Source organism: Bufo gargarizans, chromosome 10 (genome assembly GCF_014858855.1).
Source record: "Bufo gargarizans isolate SCDJY-AF-19 chromosome 10, ASM1485885v1, whole genome shotgun sequence".
Classification (NCBI taxonomy): domain Eukaryota; kingdom Metazoa; phylum Chordata; class Amphibia; order Anura; family Bufonidae; genus Bufo; species Bufo gargarizans.
The window spans coordinates 45555843-45583064 of NC_058089.1; the positions used below are offsets into that span (position 1 = coordinate 45555843).

The window sequence follows — 27222 nt, forward strand, 5'->3', positions numbered from 1 at the left end:
TAAAGATTAGTACAGCAAAACAATTAATGTTAATATTATGCCATCTCAGTATTAACTATACATCAGGTCAGTTATTTAAAGAGAGTCTTTCACCAAAAATGACCATTATACACCACAAACATCATGATATCCATTACATTCCCCATATTATAATCTTACCTTTCATATTGCTGTCCGTCGCCTATTCTCTCTTAAAAACGGTTCTGAAGGTGCCCAGGGGCGGCGTTTATGCGGCCGGTGCCCAGGCTCCACGGCGCTGTTCAAATCAAACCCCTCCCCTTTCACCCCTCTGGCCCGCCCTCGGTTCTTCAGATACCATCCTCCAGTCAATGACAAATCCGGCGCCTGCGCACTCCATTACCCACTAGGGCAGAGGCAGCAGAGCGTTTAATGCGCATGCGCCAGCCCGTACATCCCGATATTTTGGCAGTTTACTTCCGCCGGCTAGATCGGGATGTACGGGCCGGCGCATGCGGATTAAACACTCTGCTGCCTCTGCCCTAGTGGGTAATGGAGTGCGCAGGCACCGGATTTGTCATTGACTGGAGGATGGTATCTGAAGAACCGAGGGCGGGCCAGAGGGGTGAAAGGGGAGGGGTTTGATTTGAACAGCGCCGTGGAGCCTGGGCACCGGCCGCATAAACGCCGCCCCTGGGCACCTTCAGAACCTAATTAGCATATGGAATAAAAGCGTTTTTAAGAGAGAATAGGCGACGGACAGCAATATGAAAGGCAAGATTATAATATGGGGAATGTAATGGATATCATGATGTTTGTGGTGTATAATGGTCATTTTAGGTGAAAGACTCCCTTTAAGGCCCTCTAGTAACCCGGTATCCAAATTCAGGAAATAGGCCTCCCTATTGTGTCATATATGTCCTAAATACTGTCAGTTGCCAGCTTGATGACCCTTTCAGTAGCAATGGCCTACAAGCTATTCTTCTTACCCTGATGTTCTATTGAAATGGTCGCTCTGCCTTCTTCTCACATAACCCCTCCCCAGCCTCTTGCTTGGTCCGCCCTGTAAGCCTCTTGCGTCATCCAGTGTACTGGACGAGATCGTGCCAGTGCATGCGCACTACATGGAACGATGCTGCTGCCCACAATGGTCATCACAGTGGTCAGCGGTATCTAGTCCAGTACACTGTATGACGCAAGAGACTTACAGGGCGGACCAAGCAAGAGGCTGGGGAGGGGTTTTGTGGGAAGGTGGTAGAGCGGCCTAGGCACTTACAGCCCGAACGCCGCCCCTGAGCCCTTATTTACATATGAATAAAACTGCGTTTTTGACTCTGCTGAACCTCAAAACAAAAGGAAACAGGTACCATTCAGCTCATGTATAGTTATGCTACAGTACTGTGTAAGCAGTGTATAATGGCAAACTGTGCTGACAGACGCCCTTTAACCCTTTATGACAGAACTGTTCAATATTTGAAACAATGATTTTGGCCCAAAATGTAATTATAAAAAAATTGCCCAGTGTAAAAAGCCTTTAAAGGGAACCTGTCACCTCCTAAAACCATCCCAAGCCGCCAGCAGTACCTACATGTAGCCCGCAGTGTGTTTCTGATGATGCCTTTCTTCCTGAAGGCAGATGCAGCAAAAGTACTGAAAACGTTTTATCGCCGTGCCCGGCGCGCTTCTCCACACATGCTTGAAGTCAAGGGGGCAGCGGCCTCCTTGCTTCAAGTCACGGTAACCACGCCCTCTTTGCTGTGACTGACAGCGCTTATGCACAAGAGTTCGGCCGCCTTTGCCGAACAGCCGGCTGTCAGTCACCGTGAAGGGGCCCCCTTGACTTCAAGCATGTGTGGAGAAGCGTGCCGGGCAGGGGATAAAACAACGTTTTCAGAAACAAACCGCGGGCTACACGCAGGTACTGCTGGCGGCTTGGGATGGTTTTGGGAGGTAACAGGTTACCTTTAAAATAAGTGAAATAAATGTAACAAAAGAGTCTTTAAAAAATATAGAAAACCATCCTCCTGCCTTATTTTGTCATTATAAAAATGACCAGAAAAAAAGATGATTGGTACCGCTGTCTTCTGGAACTTTTGACTATAGAAATATTTAAGTATTTGTCACTGTATAATTAACGGCATAGCAGGAAACAAAATCTAAATGGCTGATTTTCTATTTTTGGTCGCTTCACATGCCAAACAAAATTAAATAAAAAGTGATGAGAAAGTCAGAACACACTCTAAAAAGATATCAATAAAAATGAATCGCCCAGCAAAAAATGAACCCTTACACAGCTCCGTAGTCGTAGCTCTAAAAAAGTTATGGAGGTCAGAATATGATGATGCAAAGAAAAAATCCTATTTGAAGTTTTTATTTTAAAAAAATATATTAAAACGCAAGAAAAAACTATTTAAATGTGGTATCGCTGTAATCTTACTGACCCGGAGAATGAAGGTAAAAGGTCCATTTTACAGCATAGGCAACACTGTAAAAATAACTTCTGTTAATGATTTGACAGTGATCATTTTTCTAAATACATGTTATTACCCAATTCCCACCCTTTTTTAGAAAATAAGTCCCCTCTTACCTGATGTTGTCTTTGGTCTCCCCTGGTTACGGCTACCTCTCCTGTCGAATCCTGCCGGTCCGCGCTTGCGCAGAAGACTGGGAATTCTCTCCCGGCCGGGCCGCGCAATGTCCTGAACACGCATGCGCCATGATGACTTCTTCCTGGCCAGTATAGTACAGAGCCGCGAACGCGCATGCCGGCTCTGTACTGTACAAGTCAGGAATTGGTCACCATGGTGCATGCACGGCGGCGTGCGCGTTCAGGACATTGTGCGGACAGGCCGGGAGAAAATCTTCAGTCTTCTGCGCGAGCGCGGCCCGGCTGGGAGAAGAATCCAGGAAGTGAACGTCGCGCTCAAGGAAGGTAAGTATGAAAAGGGAAGATGAGAATACCCCTTTAAGGGATTAAGGACCACAGTGGGATCACATTGTTTTGATGTACCACAGGGTGGATTTGATTTAAATCAAACCGATTTAAATCACGATTTAAATCGCTAGTCAGTAAGGCTTGATTTAAATCATAGTTTTTTACATAAAGATTCATATTTGGACAATTTGTGTTTCTTTGGTCATCTTCATCACAGCACATCTCATGATGTTGCCTCATTCGGGCCACCAGGCCTTGCATTTATTTGTTGCAGTGTTTGCATTTTGCACGCATGCCTGCCTTACCGATAGGTAAAGGAACTTCATTAAAATATTGCCAAACTGGGTCTCTTTTATGGCCTGCTGCCATTATAGTTTTTTTTCTCCAAGGAAAGAATGTGATAAACCTCAGGTCATACACACAAAAAGATCCAAAGACTTGTCTGTCTGTGGCTGTGCAGTACTGTGCTCAGAAAGTTTCACTTTCATTTTGTAGTACTCCTTGTCTGCTTGCCTTTTCTTCCTTACACTTGCCTTTTCTTCCTTACACAAGAAGAAAGTTTCACTTTCTTCTTGTGCAGATCTATTCCACTCCAAACAATCAGAAAAATATTGTTTATATTCTATTCACTGAACTTTAAACTTAGCACTGAAGGGGTTGATTCTGTATTTGTAAAAGTGAGGATTAAGATCTTTTTCTCAACTCTTTTCATGTTATAAATTCAAATTTTTGAGAACTCCAAAATTAAACCAAGCATCTGTGATAATATCTTGTAGGCAGAGGAACTACCCAGTAATCTTACAAAAACCTCTGGAAGAGCATGTACGTTGTGAATGGATTAATGGAATTTAACAAAAAATTAAACATATACAGCCTTATTCTACATAATAAAAAAGTAAATCTTTATTTCATAATGAAATAACCTTTGGATGGTAATATATTTTCCTCAAAAAACATTTTATATTAAAAAATCTGATTTAAATAAATAAAAATCTGATTTAAATAAAAAAAATCTGATTTTTTTCGATATAAAAATAAAAATCATTGATTTTTATCCACCCCGTGTACCAGTAAACCTTGTTTGTTTTTTAGAGGGGCACCTCTGTATTTTAACTAGGTTTAATACATTCTAGTTTTAACTTTTTCATTGTAATATATGTGCGGATTCCACATTCAAGACTTTGGAACCCTTAGTGGTAAAACTGAATTTGCAATTAAAAAAAAAAGTTGACATTCACTGACAGAATTCACAGATCTTCAAAATTCTAAGTAATTGAAACAAAGGGCATTACATAGTTGCTGAACTGTCCATTTGTGTAGAGTATAACCACTACTTGTGGGCATACGTTGTTAGAAGTGTTACTGTTAACTGGCATGTTCTTTCCTTAGTATGTATCTTCAGCTCAAAACCCTCGCATCTCTCCCTCTTTTTCACTCTTTTCTTTCTTCATAACTCTGGCTATTTTGCCTCCCACACTTGTTAAACTGGTAATTTTCAAGACAGTCTTAAAGAATATTACAAAAAACATGCGGGTTCTTAGATCTCCTTCAGTTGTGTCTGTGATGTTGAGACTAAAGACGGGTCTGGTGACCTCTTTTTCCATATATTTTTTCATATATATAAAAAAAATTCTTCTATGCCTTTTTATACAGTTGTTGCTATAACCTAAAAGTCTTGTATCTTTGTCTGCTTACTGTACATATTGCTATTGTGACTGAAAGGAAGTATCTATATTTATTTCTTCTAGGTAGAAGATCAAATGAAAAACATTGTCTCACTCTGCTCTCCATCTCATCATGAGAGCCGCCTGCGGGAACTGCTGCTTTCTCTCCTTCGAGAAACATTTACGGAGTTCTTCCCAGGTCAGGAGGGTGACATGTGCATGCAGATTTTTTATCACAATGGAGATTTATTAAAACAGATGCAGAGGAAAAGTGGGAACAATGGTCATGTCAATGAATCCGATTTACTTTTGTTTAAAGGGTTTCTGTCAGCAGAATTAACCCTATTAACCCTTTCACGACCGCAATCTGTATATATACGTGATAGCTGCACATACCCCGTGCAGCTACCACGTGTATATATACGTTCTGGCAGCTCTTTAATCCAAGCGCTGCAAAGCGCTTGGATTAAAGCTTCTGCCCTTGCCCTGTATGCTGTCACGGACAGCATACAGTGCAGTAATGCCGGCAAGGGACCAATCAGGAGTGGCCCCTTGCCGGCAATCGATCCGATTGGTTAGTCTGTGCAGACTAACCAATCGGATCGCGGCAGTGAAAAAATGCCGGTTTCAGGCTCTGATCTGCAGCTCTGCAGATCAGAGCCTGAAAGCCGATAGTGTTCCTCATGCCCCCCAATCCTCCAAGCCTTTGGTGCCCCTCTGTGGTCCCCCCCCCCCGATCTGTGCCCCGCTGATCTGTGCCCAGCCGGCGCTCATCTCCTTCCTGCCCTGATTGGCATGCCGTCCGCCCCCTCCCCGTCCCCTGCATTAATTTTCTGGCCGCCCCTCCTGCCCCAGCCTCCCTCAATATTGTCCCTACCCCCCGATTCCCCATTCTGTGTGTGTGATGGCGGCGGCTCCATTCCTGAGCCGCCGCCATCAGCAGAGTGTCAGTTCTATGCTGACACTCTCCCGTAACCCGATAGGTGCTGCGGTTGCGGCATCCATCGGGTTAACAGAGGGAGGGGGCTCCCTCTCTCCACCATCGGGGCTGCAGCGCTGTGATCGCAGCGCCCGATGGTTGCCATGGCAACCGCATCCAGTGCTGCCACCTACAGGCAGTCTGAAAGTATTATACTTTGCAATGCAAGAGCATTGCAAAGTATAGTACAACTATCAGCCCCACTGGATCTTCAAGATCCAAGAGGGAACTGATAAAAAAAAAAAGGGAAAATAATAAAAGTAAAAATAAATCAATAAATAAAAAAAAAAGACATTGCCTTTTCCTATAAAAAAATGAAAAAATAAAATAAAATACACATATTAGGTGTCACCGCGTCCGTAACGACCGTCTCTATAAATATATCACGTGATGGACCCCGTCCGATAAACACCATAAAAATAAAATAAAAAAAACAGTGCCAAAAAAGCTATTTTTGTCACCTTACATCACAAAAAGTGCAACAGCAAGCGATCAAAAAGGCTTATGACCCCCAAAATAGTACCAATCAAACCGTCACTTCGTCCCGCAAAAAATGATACCCTATTTAAGACAATCGCCCAAAAAATAAAAAAGCTATGGCTCTCAGACTATAGAGACACTAAAACATCATTTTTTTAGTTTCAGAAATGCTATTATTGTGTAAAACTTAAATAAATAAGAAAAAGTATACATATTAGGTATTGCCACGTCCGTAACGATCTTCTCTATAAAACTATCACATGACCTAACTCCTCAGATGAACTCTGTAAAAATAAATAAATGAAAACTGTTCCAAAACAGACAATTTTTGGGTCACCTTGCCCCATAAAGTGTAATAATGAATGATCAAAAAATCCTATGTACCCAAAAATGGTACCAATAAAAACCTCAACACTTTCTGCAAAAAACGAGCCCCTGCACAAGACGATCGGCAGAAAAAAAAAAAACATATGGCGTTCAGAAAACCAATCCAGCACAATCTGCCTTCCAAAAACCGTATGGCATTCCTTTCCTTCTTCGCCCTGCCATGTGCCCGTACAGCAGTTTACGACCACATGTGGGGTGTTTATGTAAACCGCGGAATCAGGGTAATAAATATTGAGTTTTGTTTGGCTGTTAACCCTCAATGTGTTAAAGAAAAAAAATATATAAAATGGAAAATCTGCCAAAAAAGTGAAATTTTTAAATTTCATCTCCATTTTCCTTTAATTCTTGTGGAACGCCTAAAGGGTTAACAAAGTTTGTAAAATCAGTTTTGAGTAACTTGAGGGGTGTAGTTTCTACAATGGGGTCATTAATGGGGGGTTTCCACTATGTAAGCCCCACAAAGGGACTTCAGACCTGAACTGGTCCTTAAAAAGTGGGTTTTGGAAATTTTCTTAAAAATTGTAAGAATTGCTTCTAAACTTCTAAGTCTTCTAAAGTCCTAAAATAATAAAAATGACATTTCCAAAATGATGCCAACATGAAGTAGACATATGGGGAATGTTAAGTAATAAATATTTTATTAGGTATCACTTTCTGTTTTAGACGCAGAGAAATGGAAATTTGGAAAATTGAGAATTTTTCCTAATTTTTGGTAAATTTGGGATTTTTTCATACATAAAGGTGAAATATATTGACTCAAATATATGACTATCGTGAAGTACAATTTGTCACGAGAAAATAGTCTCAGAATGGCGTGGATAAGTAAAAGTGTTCCAAAGCTATTACCACATAAAGTGACGCATGTCAGATTTGTAAATTTTGACCTGGACACTGGGGCATCAATGACCCTTGGTCATGAAAGGGTTAAACTGGCTGACATTAGCGATGTGCTAATGTCAGCAGACCCTAACTCTCCTATTCTTCTGCTTATTGATGGCCCCCTTACTGCACAATTTTAACTTTTGAGATATGCAAATTAGCCTCTAGTTGCAGGGGGGCATTGCCCCTTCTCCTAGAGGCTACGTTCTCCCACCACATGTCACGCCCCGCTGTCCTTGATTGACAGGGCAAGCGGTCGTCTCCTCCTGCCAGCCCTAAATGCTGGGTAAACTGCGTAAGATTTATCCAGCACACAGGGCTGGCAGGAGAAGACAAACGCTGATCCTGTCAATCAAGGACAGCAGGGTGTGACTTAAGGTGGACGAACGCCCCCCTGCTCCTAGAGGCTAATTTGAATATCATAAGTTAAAATTGTGCAGTAAGGGAGCCATCAATAAGCATAGGAATAGTAGAGTTGGGGTCTGCTGACATTAGCACATCGCTAATGTCAGCCAGTTTAATAGGGTTAATTCTGGTGACGGAAACCCTATAAACAAAAGAAGTAAATCGGAATCATTGACATGATCATTCTGGTTACGGGAACCCTTTAAAAAATGTCTGCTGCAAATGATTGGTTGTACAGGCCTAACCAAGAGCCCAAAGGGGCTCAAAAAGTGTCTATTTTGTGTATATGGTATCAAAAAGCTGTCACAAAACGTTTACAGATTGCTGCAGGGGGGGATTTTCTCTACAATTCGCAGAGCAAATCCCCCACGTACACAGAAACTTTAAATTTTTTTTGCACCACTTTTGATAAATCTCTCTAAATATGTGTTGCTTTTGGTTGCTAGGTTGTCAGCTTCTCCCTTTTGGTTCCTCTGTAAATGGCTTTGAAATCAGTGGGTGTGACTTGGATTTACATTTGGAGCTTGGTGAGAATGACAGCAATGAAAAAGACGACCTGAACATAGAAAATGAGAAAATGGAAGCGAAGCTGGAGAGTATAGACAAGGATTTAAGTAGAGAACATGTTGTACAAGAAAACGAACTGGAGGAAGAACCCTCTCCTAAGAAAGATGGGGAAGAACTGGTAATGCAAGTTACAGAAGCGGATGAGAATGATGACGATGAGGTGAGATGTTGTCTGCATTAGCAGTGTCTTTAGCGTGTCCTCCTTAAAGCTGTTATCCCATGAAAAGTATTTATCACCTATCCACAGGACATGGGCTCATGCACACAGATGTATTTTCTTTCCGTGTATGTTCTGTTTTTTTTTTTTCCTGGACCGTATGCGGAAACATTTATTTCAATGGGTCCGCAAATAAAATTCCTTTTATGTGCATTCCATTTCCGTATATGTCCGCATGTCCGTTCTGCAAAAACAAAGAACATGTCCTATTATTGTTCACATAATGGACAAGGATACAACTATTATATTATGGCCAAGCTATTCTGTTCCGCAAAATGGAGAATGCACATGGATGTCATCCATATTTTTTGCATACCGCAAAATATATACGGTCGTGTGTATGAGCCGAAGTGATATCAGATTGCGGGAGGTCTGACTACTGTCCCGGTTATCCTGAAAATGGAGGCTTTAGTGTCCCCTCTCTGAATGGTGCGGCAATATGCCTAGCAGTACAATAGGAGTCAAGTGACTGCAGTGACCAGTATATACACTACCATTCTTTTCATAATTTTCTCATCCATGTCATTCAGGGACACAGGATAGGCTCTGGGTACAGCCGCTGCCACTAGGAGGCATACAGACCGTAACACAACCAAAGTCCAATATGGTTAAAAGGATACAAAGGTTGGGCACCCTATATTCAAAAGTAATGTCCTTGCAGTCTTTCCCATTTCTCCATTCCACAGAGCCGGGAAACCATTCTGGTTAGGGTACAGCAGGGAGCCCTAGCTAGATTTGAGGGATGGCTCAGAGGGGTCGCCCTTATCAGGGTGAGTGCTCCGCTACCTGAGCGTAAAGTGTAGCTCAGGCCAAGTGGGGGTATTTCAAGTTAAGACACCCGGCTCAATGTTGGGAGACCCTCTGTTACTGATAATCTACAAAGCGGTAAGACCGTTCCTTCTCTTAAATTGCGCACTGGTTTACTTGTACTACTTGCTGTGATTTTTGTTTATTTATTAAACTCGCTTTATTGAACAATGGAATTAAAACAAGTTACAAAATAAAATGTGTACATGGGTTATATTAGTGTTTGCCATATTCATACTTTCTTTGACATAGTGTGTATTGTACATGATCGTATTTTACATGACTATAGACACATAAAACATGGATGGAAGGGCACATACACAAGGAAGGTAATAAGGAAGTTACAGAGGTGGTTTTTATTTATATGTCTTATTTAAGCTGAAGATAATGCATTACTCATGTATTGAGCTGAATATTGTACAAGAGGAGATGAACACCACAGACCCCCATACTCTGTCGCACTTAGACTCACATCGCCAATGCTTGTATACGATGTATTCATATGCAATTATGACATTTACCAATGTTTTCCATTGGTTAAATGATGGACTTCTCTCTCCCATCCATCTCAAGGCGATGGCTTTTCCTTGCCAAGAATAGTGGTTCTCGGAGGAATATTCTTATATAATAGGAGTATACCGCATCATCTAATATACTGAATAGACATATCTTTGGGTGGGTGTCAATGGGTAGCTTGGTCAGATCTACTAGTGAGTGATTTCCGTCCAGAATGCTCTGATAATGGGGCAAGTCCACAGTGAATGCCAAAAGTCCGCACCATCCCTGGCACAGCAATGGCATCTGGTGTGGGGTAATCTATCCATCTTATGCAGCCTGACCGGTGAGAGGTAACTTTGATGGATAATATATAGCTGTATGAAATGATTATTAATCGCCAGGGAAAATTCAGAAATGTCTTCATCCGACAAGCCTAGTCCTCCATCTATCCAACACCTTCAACTGTGTAGATTGTATTCTAGTACTGATCAAATGAGTGTATATAATACCTCTAGAACCTGTGACCTCAAAACTCCAATTAAAGGATATTTGGATATAAATACTGCAGTGCCAAGGAATTGGGCATTGGGCGCATGTCTGACCTGCAAGTAGCAGTAGAAACCTGTACGGGTCATATTACATTGCGTTTGAAAGTGACTAAATGGATAAACCACATGGTCTTGGTATATGTCCTGAAGGCAGCATATGTTATGTGTTTTTCAATATTGGGAATCGGGGAAGGCAGATAAAATGGGAAACATATGGTTATCCCAAAGCGGCCAGTCACTCATCACATTTTTTAAGTCATGTATATTCTTTGCAGCCGACCATACCTGTATGGAAACTCTATTAAATGGGGAGTAATTTTGGTGGGAATAACTGCGGCCATAAGGACCTTAGATTCAGGTACGTGGCTAGATGGGCCCCTGAATTCGGCATCTGCTCGTATGACATGAGCCAGCTTTTCAGATAGCGCAGGTGACCTGCTAAGTAATAAAAGGTAGAGATCAGGTAAAGACATACCACCCTGAGATCTGGGAGAGCTTAGGTCTAGTAGAGCCCCATATAAAGGGTGATATCAAGGAGTTTAATTGTTGAAAAAAACTCTTAGGGATAGTGTATGGAGAGTGTTCCAGTATGTATAAGCATTTAGGAAGAACCATCATTTTAATCGAGTTTATATGCCCTGCAACTAATATACGGGAAGTGATCCCCACACTCAAAACTTATCTTTACAATAGTTTAGAAGCGGGTGTATATTCACAGACCGAAAGGTATTAGAATCTTTGGAGATGACAATACCTAGGTATTTGAATTGGTGAACTGTGGGTAGTTTGTGGATAGTTCCTTGCCAGTCTATATTATATAGTGGAAAGACTGGGGATTTCTGCTAATTGGTGCACAGACCTGAATATTGCCCAAAATCATTGATAAGCGTTATGGCTCGAGCTAGTGTTTCTTCCACATTGGACATAAATAATAACATGTCATCGGGATATACCCAACCCCGTCCTCTCTTTCTCCTATGCTTATGCCGCCTTGCCGCAAGTTAAGCGCAAGAGGCTCGATGGCTAGGGCAAACAACAAGGAGGATAATGGGCATCCCTGTTGAGTTCCTCTCCCCAGAGTGACATAAGGGGGGAGGTTGGGGGGGGAGACGCCATTAACGGACACATTGGATCTGGGATTCCTATATGGATGGAAACCCATTTAATAAAGGCCAGGCCAAAACCAAATCTCTGTAGTGTACACAATAAGTATGGCCATTCAAAGGAGTTAAATGCCTTTGCTGTGTTGAGGGACGCCATAGCCCACTGCTGTTTTTGTCTAACTCCTATCTGGGTAAGGGTACTTTCACACTTGCGGCAGAGTGATATCGCAAGCGGTTCCGTCGCCGGAACTGGCAATCTGCATGCAAACGGACAGCATTTGTAGACTGATCCGGATCCGTCTTACAAATGCATTGAAAGAACAGATCAGTCTCTCCATATGTCATCCAGAAAAAACGGGTCCGTTATATATATTTACATTTTTACCGACATGCGCACACCGGAAGGATCTGGCATTGCACTATTTTTAATGCCAGATCCGGCACTAATTTCAATGTCGGCATTCCGGCAACTGATCCGGAATTTTGGACGGAGATTTCCTCCGTCCAAAATGCAGTTTAGTGACTGAACTGAAGACATCCTGATGCATCCTGAACGGATTTCTCTCCATTCAGAATGCATGGGGATAAAACAGATCAGTTCTTTTCCGGTATTGAGCCCCTATAACAGAACTCGGTGCCGGAAAACATAAACCCTAGTATGAAAGTACCATAAGTACCTGTACTCGTCTGATGTTTTCAGTCGTGGATTTACCCGGCATAAACCCGTATTGATCCGTGTGGATAATACTGAGGATGCATTTATTCAACTTGACTGCTAAAATCTTGGCAAGAATGTTATAGTCAAGGTTTAACAAGGAAATCGGTCGATATGAGGCACATTCTAATGGATTCTTATCGGGTTTAAGAATAACCACTATTGTGACGTCATATAGGGATGATGGTAACGTGCCTGTTGAGATGGCTGCTGTTTACATTTTTCTTTTGAGGATCTAAGAGGAGATCTAAATACTTAGCATATACTTCAAATGGAATACCGTCCAGGCCTGGAGATTTCCCATTAGCCAGAGAGGACACCGCCGAGGCGATCTCCTCCCTAGTGACGGGGGAGTCCATTATAGATGAGTCAGTAAGTTAAAGTTGAGGGAATTGTAATTTTGAAAGGTAGGAATCTATTTCCTCAGGGGTAGTGTGAACTTGGGATTGGTACAAGTCATGATAAAACTCCTGAAAGCGGTGTACTATCGCAGTCGCCTCAAGCAGCCGGGCAGCATCTACTGACTGCGCAAAACTGCTGGAGACCTCTGGTTTTGATGCACCAAGTGTGCCAGTAATTTGCTGGACTGGTTACCTAATTCAAAGTGCGCTTGTTTAGTAAAGAACAATTTGCGTTCTCCTTCAATAGAGTAAGGTATTGGCAACCCTTAAATAACCATTCCTGTCTATTGGTCAGTGGGGTCAGCTACATAAGCTGCCTCTAGTCTGGTAGATTCCTCTGCCAATTCCCTCTCCTAATGGGCTGAAGCTTGTTTAACATATGCTATGGATGACTTCAGGCAACCCCTAAGGTAAGCTTTCAGGGTTTCCCCTAGTACTGATGGATTTTCAAAGGACTCATGATTAGTTAAAAATATGGATAGCTAATCAGGTATCCGGTCCTTCGGTGTTAGACGTGTCGGCCAAAATGGATTTATTCTCATGGAGAAAGTTGGTTGATCCATTGAAGTAGATATGATTAATTGTATGGGTGAGTGATCAGATATTCCTCGTACCCCATAATTTGCATCTGAAACTGTGCCATATAGCAGAGGGTTGCCCAAAGCATAGTCTATACGCGAAAGAGATTGATGACTAGAGGAATGACAAGAGTAGGTAGCAATATTAGGGTTCCTGAGTCTCCATATTTCTACCCATCCCACCTCCTATATCAGGTTAGCTAGCAGGGTGGGGATATGGGAGATGGGTTCTGCAGTGCTTGTTGGGTTAAGTTTATCTATTGAAGGGTCTAAAAGCATATTATAATCACCAATGCATATAATCAAGGCTTGTGGAAAGGCAGCAGCAAATGCCACAGCTTGAGTCACCACAGCCATGGTTGCAGGAGGGGGAACATAAATACCCATTATCACATACAATGTACAGTTGATGAATGCCGCTGCAAAAATATATCTACCCTCCGGGTCAATAACCGGGCTGTCTACCTTTTGGTTTATTAATTATATTGTTGGGCTATTTTTTTTTATTGAATGATTAAAAGTTGTATCATACGTTTTCGATGGAATCCATCATGTCTGCCCTAAACAATCTACAGTGTGCTTCATGGTGACCATCCCAGCCACCAGAGTTTTGTGAGGGTAGCTGTTTAGTTAAAGAAAAAGTTTCTCCACCTTCAATCCAGGCCCTTCACTTCAGATTTCTCGAGAGTTTTTACAAAGATTGTGGCAGAGATGATGGCCCATTTGAAGGAAAAGAGGTAGTCATAGTCCCCTATCTAGATGACCTTCTTCTCATTACAGAATCTTCAGGGACAGATCTTCTGGTTGACAGAAGTCCTAGAAAAGCTGAGATGGGAGTTTAATCAAGAGAAATCTAGTCTGCCCCCAAGTCAAAGATGCAGATTTTTAGGGATGATTCTAGGTCGTCCAGCTGTTGCAAAACTACAAGTCCCAGCATGCACTAATAGCTGTAGGCTGTCGAGGCATGCAGGGATTTATTACCTTGCAACAGCTGGAGGGCCACAGGTTGGACATCCCTGGCCTACCTCAACATTCAGGGAGGTTCCAGTGCTCCAAGTCTCATATCCCTTTCACATCAAATATTCAAGATAGCGGAGGATTCTCTATTTTCCCTTTTCAGCTGTGCATCTCAGGGGGACAGACAACTTGAATTTTCCCAGTCGTCATCTGTGTCAAAGAAATGGATTCTGGATCAGGAAGTGTTCGTTCAGGTTCAGCTCTGTGGGATGTTCTAGATATAGATCTCCTTGCCACCAGGGCTAACAGGAGAGTAAAACCTTTTTTTTTCCTTCTCCCCAAAGACAGTCCATCAGGGTTAGATGCCTTTGCCTGATCCTGTAAGGGTCTTCTTTATGCTTCCCCTTCCCCCTTAAAATTGTTACCAAGAGTTCTCAAAGATCAGGAAGGAAGTGATTTGTAAGTGCCCCCTTCTGGCCCAGCACAGTTTGGTTCTCTTGGCTCCAGGATGTCTATTGCTCCTCCATGGATTCTGCCAGTGTCTGGAAATCTGTTGAGACAGGGTCTATCTGAGAGTGTCATTACGACGCTGCTAGCTGGTCATTAAAAGATCACCTCTACTATTTTTCTCAGGGTTTTAAGAACCTTTTGTAAATTTGCCAACAGACCGGTGGATGTGTTTTGCAAATCCTGCTATTCCCTTTGTATTAGATTTTTTGCAGGAAGAATGGAAGAAGCTTAGACTTCGCACCCTAAAAGTACACGTGTCTGCCTTGAGTGCTCTTTTTGATTTCAGGTTAGTTCTTGGGTCAAAAAGTTTATTACAGCAGTTTCTTGGTTGACATCAGTGAGTAGAAGCAGAATCCCTCCCTGGGATCTGAACCTGGTTATTTTGGCTCTCACCTCAGAGCCTTTTGATCCTATTAGTAAGATTTCTCTGAAGATGATCTCTCTTAAACAGGCCATACTCTTGGCCATGACTTCTGCTAGAAGGGTCCGTGAGATCGCGGCCTTTTCTATTGACAACCCGTATTTGGTAATTTTAGAAGATAGAGTAATCATATCTTCTAATCCCTCTCTTTTTTACCTAAGGTACCCACCAGGTTTCACCGTGGAGAGCCTCCACATCCATAGAGCATATTTGTAAAGCACATACAGACTCTAGCTTCCTTCTAGAAAAAATAAAACAAAAGAAAAATACTTTTATTTACTTTTATTTTTCCTTGGTTCTTGAAAAGGACTGAGCATAGAGACGGAGGTCCCTCTTTTAAAGTGGTTCTGATTTCTTTTTCCTGTCCTGAGGTGAAAGAGGAGGTATTTCCTGTGGTGCTGTTATAGGCTGAAACCGTTAAGTAATCTAAATTTTCTTAGACTTTGTCTTAACTGACCAGTTCTGATTCACCTTTGCATGCGAGTGCTGGGCCTTACGCTTAATTCCATACTCATCCCCTTCAGAATTTTATTCTGACGAGGTGGGACAGGGCATGGTCAAAACTGCTGACAGACTTCAATTAAGAAATAATGTGCTTTTTGTTACGATATTTTGACAGCCATAACTTTACTTAATCTTCCATTGATTGTGTGAGGGCTTGTTGTGTTGTGGGGTGGTCTTCAGTTGGTACCATTTTGAGATTTATGACACTTTTTTTTTTTTTTTATTCCATTCTTCCTTGAGAGTGACTAGAAAAGATCACTTCTTGCCTCCTTGCATTTCATATACCTCTGTGAGGTATAAAGTGATATTTTTAGAGTTTGTACTTTTTACATTTGTTTCCTTGGGAAGGACCATTGGGGGATAGAGGGAGTCTCATAAATGCAAACATCTGATGTGGATAACTTGGCTGATACAGACTGTGGTTACATATATGGCATATTTCTACATCCCAGTCTTGTGACAATGTTTGTCCCTTACAGAATATCACACCTGGCCTTTCACTGCTAGGACTTTCCCAAGAGGAGATCCTTGAAGTTGTTGGCAGAGTCCTAAGGCAGTGTGTTCCTGGCGTACATGGGGTTCAGAGCGTCCCCTCTGCACGACGGCCTGTTATACGTTTTCAGCACAAGACTTCAGGCTTGAGAGGAGATATCACCCTAAACAACAGGTAAAAGATAAATTAATGTCCTCACTTCATCCTTATTCTGCCAGTTTTGGTTTTATTTCAGATTTTTTTTCTTTTCTCACCTAGGCTTGCCTTGCGTAACTCCTCATACCTGCGCCTTTGTTCTGATTTAGACCCTCGGGTTCCACAGCTTGTGTACACAGTGCGATACTGGGCCCGGGTGCATCAGCTTGCAGGTGAGAAGGACATCCGGTGAAACCAGACACATGAAAAGGATCTTGGCTTTGTAGTTGAGGGGCTGTATTGAAAGTGGATATTTAGAGATACAAGTTGTATTCATTCTGACTCCTTTCTTGTGACTCCTAGGTAACCCACTCGGGGGCGGACCGCTGCTGAATAATTATGCTTTGACACTAATGGTTATTTTCTTCCTACAAACAAGGAGCCCCCCGGTAATTCAGAGTCTCAGCCGTATGAGGGAGATTGCTTGTGAGTTGTTCAGCACCATTTACTTTGTGTATGTTGTAAGACGTGTCGGTGTTTTTGATTCCGTATTGTTTCTTGCAGTGGATGATGCCTCGCATGTGATTGATGGCTGGGACTGTTCTTTCATCTCTGATAGCACTCAATTCCCCGCTACTGAAAACCAGCAGAGCCTTAGTGAGTTCATATACAATTGGAATTGCCTAAAATGGATTGTTCTTTTCATAGTGTGCATGCTCAACCTGCTCCTCCATTGGGATGGGGGAATGGCACCCCCACCGATCCAGAGAAAGGGAGTCCCATTGGTCAGGCCTCCACTAATTTAGTTAGTAATCACCAGTTCTCTCTAGTTTTTGTGTTGTCAAATTCTGACATAATTGTATGAGGGCTTGATTCTTGCAGGACGTAGTGACATCGTTTTGAAGTACATAGAGCTCATTGATTGTTTATTGATGATAATGAGAAAAAAAATTGCAAAATTATGTTCACCATGCGGGCTAATTAGCATGTTATTTTTATTATACGGGTCAGTACAATTACAACGATGCCAAATATGTATAGTGTTATTTGTGTTTTGCTACTTTTGCACAGTAGGAGTAAATCTCATTTATTAACCTTTAAATTATGACTTAATCTAAGTGACCAGGACTAGAGAACTACAAGCTTGCTGTTTAATCCAGTAGATGGTGCGGTCGCTGAGTGGTTAGACTGAAGCAGGAGGCTCCATCTGCCCCTTGTCATCCCTTTGGTGCTGAATCGCAGCGGTCATCATTGCAGCTAGAGAATTAGGCAAGGCCTCCAAGCTTGCCATGTTAGGGCTCATGTCACTCCAAAAAATACCCCTATTGACTGCAGCATCTAGGGCTTAAATGGCCAGGATCTGAGTTAGGCCTCTTGCACACGACCGTATGCCCTCAGAGACCTACGGTTTGTGAGCGGGCCATATGTCCCGGAGCGGCACTGATCGTGCACACGGGAGCACACAGGATCACAGATTACAATGATGCTGTGCACGTCGGGCCGCCCGAGGGACTATTGTCCTGCACTCATAAGATCTTGAGTGTGGGACATCCCGCACATTTTTTTTACAAATTTTTATTTATTATACAAGTAGTATAACATACCGTAATAAAAACTATATAAATTTGTCATCATAATTGTACTCTTTCAGAATAAAGTTAATATGTACCGTACAGCGAGCACTGTAAAAATATATCCCATGAAACAATTTTTTATTTTTATTTATTTCCCCCCTCCAAAAATAAGTTATTTAATACATTTTAAGTACTAAAAAATGGTTCCCAAGAAGGCTACTATTACAGTCCTAACCTGTTCCCTGTAACCTATAAAATAAAAAATACCACTCGCCTGTCTGTGGTCCTGCGCAGCTCCATAAGCGTTTGCTTCTGGTCATCTTGGTTTTGTGACTGCTGCAGCCAATCATACGTTTTAGAGGTCATATTGGCTTGCATGGTATGTCGCAGCAGGGGAACAGCAGAACTTTTGGGGTTGTCAGCTCCAAGATCGAAAAACCCCTTTAAGGCTTAAATTAGTTACATCATTTAAGGGTATCTACCACCTCATTTGGACCTAATTAGCTGTCAGACACTAGTGATCTGCTAGTGTCTGCTCTACCTAACCATACTATTCTAAGACCTTTGTGTGCAGCCGTTACACAAAAAAAACCTTTTATTGCTATGCAAATGAGCCTCTAGGTGTAACGGCTGCACACAAAGGTCTTAGAATAGCATGGTTAGGTAGAGCAGACACTAGCAGATCGCTAGTGTCTGACAGCTAGTTGGGTCCAAATGAGGTGGTAGAAACCCTTTAAGGGATTAAAATGCGCTGAAAGAGACCTTGTCACTACAAAATGCAGTGCAGTCTGCAGGCAACATGTTATAGACCAAAATGAGCTTAGCTTAATCTCTTACTAAGCTCAGTGTGACCTTGGGGGGGGGGGTCTGGTCCACTAACTTGTGACAACTCACTGTGCCCATCACGAAATACCTTGGGGTGTCTTCTTTCCAAAATGGGGTCACTTGTGGGGTAGTTATACTGCCCTGGAATTTTAGGGGCCCTAATGTGTGAGAAGTAGTTTGAAATCAAAATGTGTAAAAAATGCCCTGTGAAATCCTAAAGGTGCTCTTTGGAATGTGGGCCCCTTTGCCCACCTAGGCTGCAAAAGTGTGTCACACATGTGGTATCGCCGTACTCAGGAGAAGTTGGGCAATGTGTTTTGGGGTGTCATTTTACATATACCCATGCTGGGTGAGATAAATATCTCAGTCAAATGCCAACTTTGTATAAAAAAAAATGGGAAAAGTTGTCTTTTGCCGAGATATTTCTCTCACCCAGCATGGGTATATGTAAAATGACATGCCAAAACACATTGCCCAACTTCTTCTGAGTACGGCGATACCACGTGTGACACTTTTTTGCAGCCTAGGTGGGCAAAGGGGCCCACATTCCAAAAAGCACCTTTAGGATTTCACAGGGCATTTTTTACACATTTGGATTTCAAACTACTTCTCACGCATTAGGGCCCTAAAATGCCAGGGCATTATAACTACCCCAAGAGTGACCCCATTTTGGAAAGAAGACACCCCAAGGTAATCCGTGAGGGGCATGGCGAGTTCCTTGAATTTTTTTATTTTTTGTCACAAGTTAGTGGAATATGAGACTTTGTAAGAAAAAATAAAAAATTCAATAAATCATCATTTTCCGCTAACTTGTGACAAAAAATAAAAAATTCTAGGAACTCGTCATGCCCCTAACGAAATACCTTGGGGTGTCTTCTTTCCAAAATGGGGTCACTTGTGGGGTAGTTATACTGCCCTGGCATTTTAGGGGCCCTAATGTGTGAGAAGTAGTTTGAAATCAAAATGTGTAAAAAATGCCTTGTGAAATCCTAAAGGTGCTCTTTGGAATTTGTGCCCCTTTGCCCACCTACACTGCAAAAAAGTGTCACGTGTGTGGTATCGCCGTACTCAGGAGAAGTTGGGCAATGTGTTTTGGGGTGTCTTTTTACATATACCCATGCTGGGTGAGAGAAATATCTCGGCAAAAGACAACTTTTCCCCCTTTTTTTTTTTTTATACAAAGTTGGCATTTGACCAAGATATTTATCTCGCCCAGCATGGGTATATGTAAAAAGGCACCCCAAAACACATTGCCCTACTTCTCCTGAGTACGGCGATACCAGATGTGTGACACTTTTTTGCAGCCTAGATGCGCAATGGGGCCCACATTCCTTTTAGGAGGGCATTTTTAGACATTTGGATTCCAGGCTTCTTCTCATGCTTTAGGGCCCCTAAAAAGCCAGGGCAGTATAAATACCCCACATGTGACCTCATTTTGAAAAGAAGACACCCCAAGGTATTCAATGAGGGGCATGGCAAGTTCATAGAACATTTTTTTTTTGGGACACATACAGACCTAAGAACAGATGCTCCAGAATGATTACATGGGAATGCATATATAGCTATTGAAACGGGCATGTCAGGAGAGGTGACAGGTCCTCTTTAAAAGGCCGGCATTCATCTCCAATCATGGCTGCTGGAGCACAGCCCGCATCCGCAATGTACGGAGCAGGCTCAGGATTTCCATATACTTCTGGTGCATCCCAATACACACGGTTTGTGAAGGGGGTTAGAGCATCTATCAAAAAAAAATGACTAATGTATTTATAATGGACACATGACAGCAATAACAAACATTTGTCACATTTCACGTTATATTTGTCCAATTATTATCCAAATTTATATTATTATTTTTTTCTTTTTCCAGGCTCTCTACTTTCAGAATTTTTTTGTTATTTTTCTTCCCTTGACTTGCATTCACATATTCTCTGCCCCCATGATGGTCTTCTTGCCTCCATCCCTGTTTCCTCACCTATCTGGGCTGAAGGATTCCGCGTGGGCTCCCTTAACGTTCAGGATCCTTTTGAATTGAATCATAATGTCTGCAGTAATGTTAGCTCACGGATAGCCCGCCGCTTCTCCATTCAATGCTCTGCTGCTGCCAAGGCTTGCCGCACTCCTTTATACCAACTACGATCATCATCTCGTCCCTGGGGCATTATCTTATTAATACAGTCCTCAACCTCTGAAGGGGAAAAGGCTGAAGGGGCAGACATTTCTATATCTACTGGAAAGGCTTCAGTGGAGGATGTATTTTTAGCTGTGAAGACTGTTTTGGTAGAGGTGTTACTATGCAGCTGTAAACAGGATAGTGAGAAGGATGGTTCTAGTGTGAAAAGCCGTGAAGAAAGTGACCAGGACGTGCCCTGTGTGGGGGAGCTCTTCATAGACGATAAAGGTTCAGCGATAAAAGAGGATAATATGAGCGAAGATAGATTAAAAAATGAGAGAAAACGGGAGAACCCCGAAGAAATACAGAGCTCCAGCCCGAAAAGGAGGAGGCTAGAGGATGATGGGAGTGATTGTGTGAATGATCAACAAAATAACCTTTCTGAGAAAAATCTCAGTAAAAAGGAGAATTCATCTAAAACACCCAAAAGCCCTAAAGAAGGTGTGCTGTCCATGAAGATCGATGTCTGGCATCATGTCTGGGAGGGAAGACGCAAGATGCGGAGGAGCATGCAAGGGAAGGTGGTCCAGGGCATACAACTAGAGACTGCAGTGTCACAGGCCTTGTCTGCCGGCACAATAGAGGGTGGCAGTCCATTAATGCAGATGACGGTAACCGCTCAGCTGGGCCCTGAGGGAAATGCTCGACTGCATCTCTCCCCAGATTCTGATGACTATGACTGCAGTGCTGTCTTCTTCCACTTTTTAAAGATATTTCTACCTCGAATGGTGGAAGAGGTTCTTACAGGTAAAGACTGAATTTGGTTCAGAAATATTAGTTCCAATGCGGTGTGTGCCATTACGACAGCCCTGTAGCTGCCCAATAGGCAGTGTAATATGGGCAGGATTCCACCACATTAGCGAAGAAGAAAGTAAGGATCCATCTGACCTTTTTCTTTTTGGAGGAAGAACAAGTTCCTCCCCCTGAAGATGAGGTTTGTGCTGACCATAGCAGCAAGAGAGGCTTGTGTTTTATTATAGGGCCCCTCTACACGTTAGGAAGGTTTATCATTCTGCTATATCTGCAATGTAAATAGGGTTTTATATGTATACCTATATTCAGTTGTTTCAACTGTGTTTGGCAAGACATGGAAAAGAAAAATGTTGCTTCTGACTTTTGTGTGTGGCTGTGTTCTTCTTTTGCAGTTGTTTCCATAGTCTTTGTGTGTTTTGTGTGTAACAAATATGAAATTCACTGTGCGCTAAAAATGACATGATAATTTTATTCTGCAGGTCAGTTGGATTACAGCAATACAAAATTAATTTCGTTTTCATTATGTTTTACTACTGTTACAAAAAAACCTTTTAGAAAAATAATTTCTTTGCAATGCCACATTCTGACACCCATAACTTAGGCTGGGCTGCTGCTTTTTTACAGCGGGCCAGTTTAAGTGATGCATTTGTCCCCCGTGGAGCCGGGGCTCGGCTCACATGAGAGCCGCGCTCCTGCTCTGACAGCCTGGACAGGAAGGAGTGCCGATCCAGGCTGTTTAACGCTTTACATGCTGCGGGCAATGGCTGTCTCCCATCAGCACCCCGCAAATGTGATTTGCGGGGTGCCAATGCGTGTAAACCAGCCTTGAGTAGTTTCCAGCAGGCTCTGCCTCTCTGGCGCAGCCTGCTGGTCAATGTCTGTTAAGCCCTCAACACAACTCCATAGAAAGAAAGAAAAAAAAAAAAAAGTTGTGGGTCTTGGGAAGTGGCAATGCAAAAATATTTTTTTTCCTTTAAAAAAAAAAAAGGGGGGGGGGATTTTATTAAACTAAAGTAGTAAAACAGAAAAAAAATATATGTATTTGGTATCCTTGTAATCGTACTGACCCAGAGAATAAAGATGTTATTTATACCAAAAAATTAACTTTAAAGAAACTTTATTTATGATGTAAAAACTCAGTAGCAGTATTGCTGTTATTACCATCTCCCTCCCAGAAAGAGTTAATTAACGTTATTCAGAAAGTTATGTGTACCCGAATATGGTGCCAGTAACGGTAACCACGCCCTATTCCCTGCCCCTTCACTGTGACTGACAGCCGGCTGTTCGGCAAAGGCAGCCGAACTCTCGTGCATAAGCGCTGTCAGTCACAGCGAAGGGGGCGTGGTTACCGTGACTTGAAGCAAGGAGGCCGCTACCCCCTTGACTTCAAGCATGTGTGGAGAAGCGAGCCGAGCAGGGGATAAAACAAAGTTTTCAGTACTTTTGCTGCATCTGCCTTCAGGAAGAAAGGCATCATCAGAAACACTGCGGGCTACACGCAGGTACTGCGGGCTACACGCAGGTACTGCTGGCGGCTTGGGAAGGTTTTGGGAGGTGACAGGTTCCCTTTAAGGCCCCTTTCACACAATCGAGTCCCACACATCGGACTCGATTGTGCGTATGTCAGGGAGAGCACCCGTCATGAACTCCGGAGCAGTGCCAGGTCGCATAGCATTATATTGATTTATGATGCCATGTAACCCTTAGGCCCCTTTCACACGGGCGAGTATTCCGCGCGGGTGCAATGCGTGAAGTGAACGCATTGAATCCGGACCCATTCATTTCTATGGGGCTGTTCACATGAGCAGTGATTTTCACGCATCACTTGTGCGTTGCGTGAAAATCGCAGCATGCTCCTCTTTGTGCGTTTTTCACGCAACGCAGGCCCCATAGAAATGAATGGGGTTGCGTGAAAATCGGAAGCATCCGCAAGAAAGTGCGGATGCGGTGCGATTTTTCACGCACGGTTGCTAGGAGACTATCGGGATGGAGACCCGATCATTATTATTTTCCTTTATAACATGGTTATAAGGGAAAATAATAGCATTCTGAATACAGAATGCTAAGTAAAATAGCGCTGGAGGGGTTAAAAAAATAATAATTTAACTCACCTTAATCCACTTGCTCGCGCAGCCCGACATCTCCTTCTGTCTTGATCTTAGCTCTGTGTAGCAACAAGGACCTGTGGTGACGTCACTCCGGTCATCACATGATCTTTTACCATGGTGATGGATCATGTGATGACCGGAGTGACGTCACCACAGGTCCTGTTGCTACACAAAGCTAAGATGAAGACAGAAGGAGATGCCGGCTACGCGAGCAAGTGGACTAAGGCGAGTTAAATTATTTTTTATTTTTTTTATTTTTTAACCCCTCCAAAGCTATTGTACTATGCATTCTGTATTCAGAATGCTATTATTTTCCCTTATAACCATGTTATAAGGGAAAATAATACAATCTACAGAACACCGATCCCAAGCCCGAACTTCTGTGAAGAAGTTTGGGTTTCAGTACCAAACACGCGCGATTTTTCTCACGCGAGTGCAAAACGCATTACAATGTGTTACAGGTGTTCCCGCAATGCACCTGCACATTTTCCCGCAACGCCCGTCTGAAAGACGCCTTAGAGTTCTGGAATGGGTTGGATAACACTGGCAGCATTATGTCAGTGTGGCAGGGTGTCAGGTGTATTTCACAGTCGGCACCACCAGCAATATTAGCGTTGGGCGAACTTCTGTCTGCAAGTTCAGTGTACAGTGTTTGGGTTATCTATGGCTTCTGCTACCACGGAACAGAAGTTATGGAATTCTTAGATAACCCGAACCTTGTACGCTGAACTTGAAAACACAAGTTCTCTCCTCCCTAAGCGGGATCAGTTGTGTACACCACTTATGCACTGCTGACATACAGTTACATCAAGGGGTTGAAGAGGGTGAACTGGCCGTTTAGTTTCTACTACCATTTCTTTTAGAAAGGTGGCTTATTTGTGTTTCTGGCTTTTCAAAAATACAACATGCTGTAGCTCTTGGCATTTTCACATGACCTCTATAGGGTAAAACACTGGTGGCTAACACAGAAAAATGGCACAAAAGTGCTGGTGGAAAAAAAACCACATGCCCTTATTCTGGTAGGATTTTTTGAGTTTTAAAGGATGGCTGACCAAATTCTGGCATTTGATATGTGGCACAATATTCTAGTTCATACTAGATCCCAGCTAATTGGTAGTTTTTAGCCGTTTGATGGATTCATTGAGAAGGAGAAGCAACAGTCTGCAGATGCAGTGAAACCAAAAGCTGTGACTGAAAATGTTGAACGTTATTAATAAAGAAAAATACATTTTAGCCCTAAGGGCTCATGCACACGAACATTTGCGCTCCTTGCCCATGCTGCAGACAAACAGCGATCTGTAATGTACGCGCACCAGCCGCGTACCTGCCATTTGCGGATGCGGACCCATCCACAAGATTCTGTCCTCACTGCAAAAAAAAAATAGAACATGTTCTATTATTTTGTGGTGCAGCAGCACAAATCGAAAAATCTCATGGGAGCACTCCATAGTATTTTTAGTGGGCTTCCTCTCCGTATCTTGTGGATCCATTCAAGTGAATTGGTCCACATCCGTGATACGGAGCACTCATGGCTGGTGCTTGTATATTGCGGGCCTCACAGAATGTAATAAAAATTGAACTTGTCCCTTACAATGGGTTGTCACAAGGACAGCATAATATCAGTCATCACATATCCAAACCGTCTGGACCCAAACCCGTCATGAGAATAGGGGAGTTCACATGTCACCTGTTTGAGTGAAGCAGCAGATGAACACGTTAAAGTCCATGCAGTACTTGGCTATTTCCAGCAGTCCTGTAAAGTTTGGAATGGAGAAGCATGCTCTAATACAGGGATGCTCTACCTGCGTCCCTTCAGCCGTTGTAAAACTCCAACTCCCACCATGCCCTGCTGTCGGCTGTTCAGGCATGCTGTGAGTTGTAGTTTTACAACAGCTGGAGGGCCGCAGGTTGAGCATGCCTGCTCTAATACAGTACCCAAAAAAATCTATATGTATTACCAATAAAAGTTAGGTTTTCTGAGTGTTTTATACTGAAGACCTATCCTTAGGATAGGTCATTAGTGGTGATGAGCGAAGTTTGCTTCAGATGCTACATCCGAAGTCGCTTCGCGCAAGACTTTGGACTAAGGCTACATGCACACGACCGTGCCATCTTTTGCGGTGCGCAAACCGTAGATCCGCAAAAAACGGAAGCCGTCAGTGTGCCTTCTGCAATTTGCGGGACGGAACGGGCGGCCCATTGTAGACATGCCTATTCTTGTACGCAAAACGGACAAGAATAGGACATGCTATATTTTTTTTTGCGGGGCCTCGGAACGGAGCAACACGGATGCGGACAGCACACGGAGTGCTGTCCACATCTTTTGCGGCCCCATTTAAGTGAATGGGTCCACACCTGCAAAAACTGCGGCTCGGATGCGGACCCGAAAAATGGTCGTGTGCATGAGGCCTAATGCTGTACAGAGATCAGTGTCAGTGCAGCATTAAAATGTACGGCCTGTGCTGAGGCAAAGTCATTTATTCGCAAAGTTGCACAAGACTTTGTTGAAAAACTTTGGTACTTGATTTTTAAAGTGGAAAGCCACTTTAAAACTTGAAACCGAACTCTGCTACAGGTCCGAGGTACCAGTCGGAACTGAAGCAGAGTTCAGTTCCAAGTTTCCACTTGAATAACTTCGGTACTTGATTTTTAAACTACGTCTCATGCGACTTCGCCTCATAGGAGGTGATTCTGTTCTAAGGAGACGTCCTAGTTTTCTTATAAAAATCTTATCTTTTTAACTTGTCTCTTACCCCTCCTGATGCATGAGGGGATTGAAGATGTAATCGCAGGTTTAAGAGCCTCTTGTCAGTGGTTGTAGGAGTCCATAACCTTCGCTGTGGGAGAAGCTGTGACACTGGCACCCAATCCCCTTAGTCAGTTCACACAGCTCATTTCTACAATACACATGTAAAAAGTCTGCACTGAATCCAAGCAGATTTTTCTGCCTCAAAATTTGGTGCATTTTTTGATTTGTATTTTCCCCGGCGCCTCCACAACGGCATTCACAGGAGGGTGTCCCCGCCTCCAGGACAGGAAACAACGAGGAAGCACAGGATTTAAGGAGCCTCCTCCCCTTACCTTACCAGTCGTTGTTTTCTGTCCTCGGACGTGCGTGGAAGCCACTCCTGGGCTTGTCTAGGAAAGAGTGGATCCGCACCGGCCTGGTCTTTGAAGGTCCCTGTCATTCAGGAGGGTCGGTGCAGGGATTGGGGGACCCCGGGGCCGCATTGCCTCCCTTCCTCTATCCTCCGGAGTAAGCCCTGGTTTCAGGCATCCCCGGGCTTGCGAGTCCGCCGGAACTCGCGCGGGATCTGGTGTGGTGACGTCAGCGGATTGAGATCTCCCTGGGCAAGAGATTCTCGCGAGACGGCTCCTGCGGCGGCGGGAGTTTTAAAAACAGGCGTTCGCTTCCACCTCCACTGGTGATCTGCAGGATGCCTTCCAGCGACAGAGAATCATACAGCCCTCAGCCCGGTAAGCCTCCTCCCGGGGGGGAGTAATCCCTATTCCTTATGTCTTTCCTCATAGGTATATAGGGTTATGGAGTCCCGTACCTCTCCTCCCCCTACACGCTGGGTGTCCGTAATTTTACTATACTGACCCCTCACCACCCTTACTCCGGGTCCCTCTTTTTGGCCTATACAAAGT

The 27222-nt window shown here is 43.2% G+C and overlaps 1 protein-coding gene across 1 annotated transcript in view; it reads left to right on the forward strand.

Moving 5' to 3' along the window:
- The window catches only part of TUT1 (terminal uridylyl transferase 1, U6 snRNA-specific), a 44031-nt gene extending 22208 nt beyond the window's left edge, over positions 1–21823 (forward strand). Inside the window, exons 4-10 of the mRNA XM_044270817.1 lie at positions 4642–4756; positions 8134–8414; positions 15993–16180; positions 16265–16374; positions 16505–16627; positions 16706–16798; positions 20408–21823. Of these exons, the coding sequence (XP_044126752.1) occupies positions 4642–4756; positions 8134–8414; positions 15993–16180; positions 16265–16374; positions 16505–16627; positions 16706–16798; positions 20408–21468 (1971 nt within the window). The 3' untranslated portion in view covers positions 21469–21823. The remainder of the gene's footprint in view (positions 1–4641; positions 4757–8133; positions 8415–15992; positions 16181–16264; positions 16375–16504; positions 16628–16705; positions 16799–20407) is intronic.
- Positions 21824–27222: the final 5399 nt, after the last annotated feature.